Source organism: Nannospalax galili, unplaced genomic scaffold, assembly GCF_000622305.1.
Source record: "Nannospalax galili isolate Female #2095 unplaced genomic scaffold, S.galili_v1.0 scaffold411, whole genome shotgun sequence".
Classification (NCBI taxonomy): domain Eukaryota; kingdom Metazoa; phylum Chordata; class Mammalia; order Rodentia; family Spalacidae; genus Nannospalax; species Nannospalax galili.
Window position 1 is genome coordinate 819,279 of NW_008329714.1, and position 8,924 is coordinate 828,202.

The 8,924-nt window shown below is 54.0% G+C and overlaps 1 protein-coding gene across 1 annotated transcript; it reads right to left on the reverse strand.

The window, feature by feature from the left end:
- Nucleotides 1-512: 512 nt before the first annotated feature.
- Nucleotides 513-8,696, reverse strand: Il21r (interleukin 21 receptor). Its single transcript, XM_008841757.1, has 7 exons — nt 8,584-8,696; nt 6,881-7,080; nt 5,371-5,525; nt 4,386-4,563; nt 3,611-3,710; nt 2,683-2,767; nt 513-1,247 (listed from the first exon to the last, which is right to left on the reverse strand). Exons 1-7 carry the CDS (start codon nt 8,694-8,696, stop codon nt 513-515), a joined length of 1,566 nt encoding a protein of 521 aa, XP_008839979.1.
- Between the last annotated feature and the right edge of the window lie 228 nt (nt 8,697-8,924).

The following is an 8,924-nucleotide window of genomic DNA, read 5'->3' on the forward strand; positions in this document are numbered from 1 at the left end:
CCCCTCAACATTTCCTACCCCCATGGGCACTGTGGGCTCACTTTCATCCCCTACCTGAGTGGGGGGCGGATGATAGGAGCAGCCTGCAGCCTGGACTTCTTAGGTACCTGGGGTGGCATTTTGGGGGTGCGGGGGGAGTTGGGCTTGGCATTTGTCACAACAGTGCCCTGAGCAGCAGCCTGAAACAGCCTCTTGACACTGACGGCAGGTACCCCATAAGTCTCCAGGGGAGGAGGCCAAAGCCTGTGCCTAAGAGGTGCTCTACTCCTGCATGCACACAATGAGCTCATGCAGACACACTCAGGCATGACAGTGAACACAGCACCCTTATGTACACACACACGCACACATGCACACACATGCTCACACTGAGACACTGTAAACATTGGGCTCAGAGGCCCACTCGGAGACCACAGACTTCTGGGCTCTTCACATCACAGCTGGACATTGTGTGGCACTGCCTGCTCACATCCAGCAGTAGGGGTGGCTCTATTGACAGTCAGTCTGCCTTGCTAGCTGGCCTGGGGTCCACTGTCGGCAGATGCAGGGGTCCTGACCACCCACTGGCGGAGGTAGCTACGCGGAGGCCCTCCATCACTCTCCACTGGGCTGCCGCACTCTGAGCCTGCAAAGCCGCTGTCAAAGGTGTCCATGTCCAGGCCCGGGGGTGAGCCCACCTCACTCTCAGAGCCCTCTCCTGGGGACCCATCTCCCCAGGGTGGTCCTGCTGCCCAGTCCCCTTCCTCAGCAAGGGGAAGCTTCAACCTGTCCAGGAGGTTGCTGGGTGAGCTGCCCAGCCCAAGGCCACCTCCTGAGACACAGCCACATGATAGGAGTGTTGTCCCTGTGACCAGGAGCAGGTCCTTTGCACTGGGGCCTGACTCTGGGCCAATGTCTAGGTTCAGAGCTGGGTAGCCATCATCCCCACAGGTACAAGCCCAGGTGCATGGACCCTCTGCATCCCCCACAGTCACTGTGTCGATGGACAGCAGGCCATATGGCCGTTCCTTCTCTTCACTGTAGACTGAGCCCCCTGGGCCAGCTGCTGAGGGGGCCATGCCCCAGTGGCCAGACTCAGACACCCCATCACACTCCAGCTGCTCTTCTAGACCCAGCAGTCCTGGGAACTCCAGTCCCTTGGCTGGATGTGGTGACAGGCAGTTGTCACGCATCTGTAGGACAGACGCTGCTGCGGGGCTCTGGGACAGTTCCAGGCTGGAGGCCGTGAAAGGGGTGGCCACCCATTTCTGTGAGAGAGAAACAGACAGTCACGGGGTGGGACAGGTGAGGGTGGGTGTGAACAGACAGAGCCAAAGACAGATGGACACAGAAAGGAGTCAAAATAAGAGAGGAGGACAAGACAGCAATAGAGAGATGAGACTTCAGGACTGGCCCAAGCCCCTGTCCGGTGGGTTCCCACAACTGTCCTTCCCTCTTAGGCCTGTGTCCCCACTTGCAGAAAGGGCTGTCTGCCCTCAGGAGCCTGTCCACTCCAGTGACAAATACTCCAACCAGGGGTGGGCTGGGTGCAGGAGCCAGGTCCCTAAGCTGGGGAATGTGGGACAGAAGGCCTGAGGTCTGACACATCCCTTACCCTGTCCCCTGCTGATACTTCCTGAAGCCAGTACTGCTTGTGTCCCTGCCATAGTGAACACTGGGCCAGGTCCGAGCCCTGCTTATAGTTGTGCCCTCAGTTTATAAGTTGAGCAATTGTGTAAATCAATAATGGGCCATGTGGGAAAGCCTTTGGGGGACGCTAAACTGAGACAGTGGCCCTGAAACCTTGGTGACCCTCTTGCCCCTCCCTACCAGGATCTGGTCAATGACAGGAAAGTTGCCTCCAGCAGACAGCAAGGACTGTTCCAGGGAGTGAGAGCCCCCCCAAAAAAGCATCTCAGAAACATAATGTGTGCCTAGCCTTGAATCACTTCTTATCTGTGTGGCCTTGCCCTCTCTGTGCCTCACTCAGAGCTGAGGACTGAGTGCACACCACATGAGAACAAGAAAAGATGAGATTTAGGGGAGAGAGAGGGTGGAGCTCATGTGGGGTGGAGACAGACTCCTGCTCGGCCTTGAGAGGGACATTGGTGGACTCTGAGCCTCCCCGTCCTCCAGGAAACCTTAGGGTTGGTGGGCACCTGTCGCAGAGGCTGCAGGACTGGGCACACTTTGCTCTGTGGGCACCCCCTGCTCTGTCTTCCAAGCCCAGCTGCTACAGGCGGCTGTCTCCTAACCCCACACCACATCCTCTCTTCAGTACCTCCCACCCTGTTGGGTGTTTGGCAGTTCTGGGCAGACACCCTGGGGTGGCAGCGGTGGCAATTGCACTTAGCAGAGAGAAGAGAGTCTTGCAGGAGGTGGGCAGGGAAAGGGGAGTCTTGCAGGAGGCGGGCAGGTCCTTTCCAGGACTCCCTCCCTACCACAAATCAAGGCCACCACAGGAAACCCCAAGCACCCAACCAGTGCCCTCAGAGACACCTGGCTCTCCCTCATCCAGAGTGATTCTAGGCTGGAAGTGCTTCATGCTAAGTCTGAGGCCAAGTCTGCACCTTGCAGAGTGGAGAAAATGAGAAATGAGGCCTGGTCTCAGGTCAGGTTGGGCCTTGATGTTTTGGGCCCACAGAATAGTCTGGGGTTTGGGGTAAAAGTTGGCCAGGGCCTCAAAGGTCAAGGTGGACTCACCTTGAAGTCCCCGCTGTGTTCCCTGTACAGGGGCTGGAAGAAACTCTTGGGGCTAGGCACTGGCGCCCATACCTTCTTCCACAGCCTGGGAGAAGAGAGGTTGGATGAGGCCCAGGCCAGCATCACTCCTGCAGTGGCAGGAACAACCTCCTGCTGCTGTGCTTAGACTTGGTTTCCACAACAGTGCCCCCCCCCACAAGCTTCCCGCACATGCTCCATTTCAGCTCTGCAGTCTACTTCGGGCTGGGTGCATGATGCCCCATTGGGCCTCAGCTTCCTCATCTACCATGAGTGGGGACAGAAGAGAGGAAGCTGGGGTAGGGCCTAGCACCAGCACTCAGTCTCTCCCCTCCAGATTCTCTGTCCCTGTCTCCGAGTGCTTCACGGAAAGAGAGCAAAATGAAAGGCACGTGCTGAGGCCAACGTTGTCACTTAGCCAGGGCTCTGCACACAGATGTCCCAACCACAATACTGCACCAGGGAAGTGCACTGGTTTGCTGATTTGAGTCTACAGAAGCCTCCCACATAAAGCAGATACCAGCCCAGCCTCCAGCTGAAGCAAGGGATTGGAGGGGGGTGATCACCCCTGGGACCTCAAAGTTTATTCCCTGGGCAAGGTCATAGCCAAGGTCCCTGCAAAGAACACAAGGCTTCTATCCTGCCTTTTCCAGTCAGCTGTGTGATTTTGAGCAAATTCCTTGACTGTTCTGTGTCTCAGTTTCCCCAGTTGTACCATGGGAGCATCTGCAGAGTGCTGAGCTCACAGGACTGTGGTAGGGGTGGAGTAAGAGCTCAGCCATGTGGTGCACACAAGCTGGTCAATAGTGTCACCACCAACATCGTGTCCCCTTGCCCTGAGTGGGTCTTGCTTGGAGGGCTAGTGGCCCAGGCTGACCCATTCTCTGCCTCCCTGATCCCCAGGCCTTACCTCCAAGGCACGTGGATCTTCAGACCCAGGAAAACCAGGACAGGGGCCAAGACAACCAGTAGGAACAGCAGCAGGCGAAGGTCCAAGCCTGCCTTGGGCTCTGCACAGAGAGCAAACTGTGGGTCTGACAGAAACATCTCCCAGAGACATGTAGGTGGGTGTGCTGGGGGTGGTGTGGTGTCATGGAAGGGTGGGAGGGAGCTGGGTTCTGATTCTGCCCCATCCTTTTGGTGTTTGGGTGTGCAGTGATTTCCCCAAAAGGCCCCTGTGTTAGAACTATGGTCCTAGCCTGGGGTGCTACTGGAAGGTGGTGGAGCCCTTAGAAGGTGGGGCCTTGTGGGAGGTGGGGTCACCTGGGGCACACTGAAGGGTTACTGGGATCCCAGCCCTTCCTTTTTGCTTGCTGGTCACCATGATGTAAATGGGCGTCCACCACATGCCCTGACCACGATGGCCTATGCCACACAGGCCTGACACAACCCTTTGAACCCGAGCTAAAACAGTCTTGTCCTCTATTAAGTTGATTGACTCAGGCATTTTATCAATGATAGAAATCTAATACCCCCAACCCAGGCCAGCGACGTCATCTTTCTGAGCCTTAGTTTTTTCATCTGTAAAATGGGGTAATGCTCTCACTTCAGAGTTAGTAACAGCCCCCCTCACAAATAACCCAGTGCATACCTCCCAGCTGTGCCAGACACCTCAGGGCTCAGGGAAACTAGAGCAGGACAAGATTTGATACCAGAATTAGGGTGTCCCCTAGCTTCACACTGACCTGAAGCTTGGGTCTGAAAGATGACAGGGTCACTCCACTCGCTCCAGGTCCCCTTGAAGGAGGTGCCAGTCTGGGGTGCTGCCCGCACTTGCAGCTGGTAGCTGGAGTCTTTGTGGAACTCTTCAGGGAGGAGGGAGACATGGCCCAAGTCCACTGAGATCAGCTTGGTCACCAGCCTCTGCCAGGACAGAAGGGTTACACTGGTCAGTGGTCACCCAGGCACATGTCCATCAATGGGGTGGGAGTTCCTCCTCTTCCATTGGAGTCGCCCAGGCAGGTGCAGCAGGGAGCAAGTATCCTTGACTAGAGCTGCCTGGGAGCAAGGATCTCTGTGCAGTTTTTCCCCCTCAGCTTCCCTGTCTGCAGTGGGAGGCAACGCCTGACTGTGTCTAGGAGCAGCTGTGGACACTCCCGCACACCATTAACCAGAAGCTCTCAGGCAACGGGCCCTGGGGGTGCTCCCCACTGACACACCAATCTCTGCCTCAGATGACATAGGACATGCTCAATAGTGGATCTTTTTGAAGTCCCAAATTATAGCCACCTTGTCAGTGGACTACTGTGGAAGTCTTCCTGAGAACATCCTAGATGATGGTCTTTATGGAAATCTTCAACCAGAATCGTTCTAATGGATTGATAGTTCTAGAAGCCTGAAGCTCTGTTCAAACAGTGGGCTACTCTAGAGACTGCCAGCTGAGCACTTGTAAGCAGCCTTCACATTTGAAACAAGTGGAAGGTTCTAAACCCTTCTTTTACTATGACTGGGCAAAAGAAGATTTTAGAACCTTCCATCCACAGTGGAACCTTCCACTGGGGTGGGACAGTGGAAGAGGAAGCAGGGACTGAGTAGAGAGATGGTCCTGCTCCAGGGAGGAGAGGAAACACTAAGTCTGAATCCCTGCCATGCTCAGAATCCCCCTCACCTGCTTGGAAATGTCGTCTGCCCTCCCTGCCCCTCCCCGCCCTCCTCATCCTTTCAGCTCACCATAGCCCAGGGGTCCCCCAGGTCCCAATACCACAGCTCATACTGCAGTTTTCCCCTCAGCGGGTAGAAGGTAGGGGCTTCGTAATCCGAGTGCCAGGAGACAACATAGTGTCCAGAGAAGGTCACGGTCACATTGAAAGGGGGAGCTGGCTTGACTGGAGGAAAACCAGAAAAAAGAAAACAGTAAGATAAGATCTGCTGAAAAAGGGAAGGGTCTGGAGAAGGAAGGGTACTTCCCGCTTTCTTCCATGAGCCCAGGATAAGCCACCCCAGCTGACTAAGCACAGCACTCCCTGATCACAATCCAAGTTTACTTAGACTAGATCCCCTGAAAAGTCAGGGGCAGGCAGGCCACAGGAACCCTGAGGCAGGTCTGGGGATTGTGGAGAAAGAATATTCCCAGGCTTAGAGGCTCGAGTCAGGACTTGCGCCCAGCCCACCTCAGCTGTGTCAGGCATACAGACAAATATTCTCTATGCTTTCTCAGAAGAAAAGAAAAACAAAAGCAAAAGCCAAAGCTGGAAATCCAGGTGGCTGCAGGAAGTCTCTCAGGGGTTAAAGTTAGCTCCTGATGCAAAAATGTCTATGCGACATGCCAGACAGGCTCCTCAGTCTTCAACTTCTGTTCTAAAGAATGTCCCTGTAGTACACAGAAATGGACAAATATACATAGGGACAGACAGACACAGAGGCACACGCACATACATGCACACATATTTGTTCATATACACATGTACACACATGCATATGCACACATGCACACACATGTACATATACATACACACACACATACATACCAAAGCTGGCTTCCAGGCTCTTCCCTTGTGCAACCCAGGTTCTGGGGATATCTACAGCCAGGTTCCCCACTAGGACTCTCCTGCTCCTAGGCCTCTCCCTCCCAGCTGGGGAGATTCCATGTAAGCTGACTGAGGCTCATCATGGGGTAGAATTCCAGAAGGTTGGGGTTAAGAAGTTCTTCACTCGGGACTGGAGAGATGGCTCAGCGGTTAAGAACACTGGCTGCTCTTGCAGAGGACCTGGGTTCGATTCCTAGCACCCACATGGTGGTTAACAACCGCCCATAACTTCAGTTACAGGGGATCCGACACCCTCTTCTGACCTCCACAGGCATTGCACAATATGGGTGCACCTACCTCCATGCAAGCAATACATTCATATGCATAATATAAAAATAACAAATAATATATATATTTTTAAAAGATCTTCACTCTACACAGCAAGCAGTTCCAGAGCTAAGATCCACTGCCATGCAGACAGAGCGGCTGAGCCAGGCCCCAACCCAGCGCCTTCCCAAGCCTCTGTTGCTTCTCTTGGACATTAATGCTCAAACTTCATATCAGCTCATCACATCTTAGTCAAAGGCAGAGCATTTGAAAAGCAGAACTCTAAGAACAGTTGGTTTTGATGGAGCAAGGAGAGCTCACTCAAAGGGCAGGGAAGTAGGGTTCAGCCCCAGGGCCCTCCTCAGCCTGCAGTCCATGGTACTCACTGTTCTCAGCCAGAACAAAGCTGCCACACTCCTGGGAGTTGTTGCCAGACTGGTCTGTCATGTTGACACTGAAAATGTCATCAGCCATGAAATGGAACACAGGCATGCGGCACGTGAACCATGCATGCGTGGTGTTGTAGCTGGACCTGCTCAGGCTGCAGGAGGTGACCTCGTCATCCAGCTCCCCATACTCGTCTTTCCTTTAGGGACAGAATGGCCAGTCATGGTTGGGGGTAGTGGGGCTCAGGGTAGGGCAGGTGCGGCGGCTATAGATGGGGCTAGGGGCCATGGTCCAACCAGCCCTGTCCCAGGGACAGTATCTCTTCCCTGCAACATCCAATGTGGACTGAGTCCAGACTCTGCTTGCATACCTCCAAAGGCCAGGAGCTCCCTGCCCCAATCAGGTGCTTACTACCTTACCTCCCTTGGACCAATCCTAAGTGTGTCTCTGTTAGTCACAGCTGGATTACTACCCCTCAGGAAGTGGAGGAGGGTCCCTTCCTCCCTTTCTGCACAACACCATTGAATACCATGGGTCTGTGCTGAGAGCCAAGCAAGCTTTCCTCCCTGATCTGTTGGATGTTCTAGGAACACTGTTCAGATAGGGTAGTGGCGAATGCTTTGGCTTTCTAACTCCTGCTAGGCAGAAAAGATGGTCTTTGGAATATATATAGGAGCCCATAGATACTTATTTCCTTCCTTCCTTACATGCCAGTGTCTGAACATCACCTGGTAGGACCAATATGGATGTGCAGACTTAGTTCTTTGCTAATTTTTCTGGAATAGGAATGTTGCTGTACAATATTCTTCAAGCCTCCAGCCTGGACCACTGTAATGGCTGTCTGGAGGTGTTCCTGCCTCGCCCACTGTCTCTGAAATCTGTCCTCTCCCTGTCATCTGCTGCCCTTCCGCACAAGCACAGGTGGCCCTCATCTGGCCCCCTTTGCTTACTGTTTTCCCTCACTCTGGCTCACTGCACTCCAGCCACACTCAGCCTGCTGTTCCTCAAACTCACAAGCTCTTTCTCTGCCAGGGCCTTTGACTGTGCTGTGCCAGCTGCCTAGATGCCCTTTCTCTAGCTGACTGGTTGTCTCTTCCCATCCAGAAAGGTCTGCCCTGGCCACCGCTGAATACCCCTGACTCCCCACCCTGCAGTCTTGAGCCTTGCAGGGTCCCGAGTCCCCACAACACATCTAGCGGGACTTAATAAGTTTGGAGTAAGTGAGCTGAACATGAGCCCATAAGGACCCACTGGCTGTGTGGCTACAGGCCAGCTGCTAAACCTCCCTGAACTTCAGCATCCTCATCTAGAACATGCTAAGAATAACTGTATCTTCATTCATGGCAAGGACACAGCACCTGCCATGCCTTGGAAGATCACAGGAACACTGGCCATCCCAGAGCCTCTAACCTAGGGAGGCCTTATGAAAGCAAGAAAATATAATGCATGGAATGGGACGGGTCAGCCATGTTCTCCCAGCTGTGTGCTCCAGGTGAGGTCTGCGTGCTCCTCTGCAAGACGGGGACATGGTTCCCAGCTCAGTCTTTCTGGGTGATATCACTGAGGGAAAGGGTGGCCCTTTGCTTGCTGTTAACGTCCCCGTGTACAGCACAGGTTAGCTTAGCCCAGAGCTCCACAGCCAGCCCTTCCACAGTCCACCAACCTCTCAGAGGAATAGCTCAGGGCCCAGGAGGTCACTTACCAGGTGAGAGTGAGTATGCTGGGTTGGAGGCCCTGCATCTCCAGGACACAGGTAACAGTCCACAGGAAGTCAGTGTAGCAGGTGAGGTCCAGGCAGCCCCAACCTGAGGGCATAGTGGGAAAGCCTTGGTGGGTGAAAGATAGTGGGGAGGCCTTGCAGGGGTATCTGGGGCTGAGGACAAGTTTTAGCAGAGTCATAGGCTGGGATAAAAGCCTAGAACATGGAGACTCTTGTCACCTAGCATTCCTTCTGAGTCCCAAACTTTCAGGGCTGGCCATGATGACAAGATCCTCTTATTGTAGAATCAGGCCCCATATCTGGTCCCTGGAATGGAGGTAGGG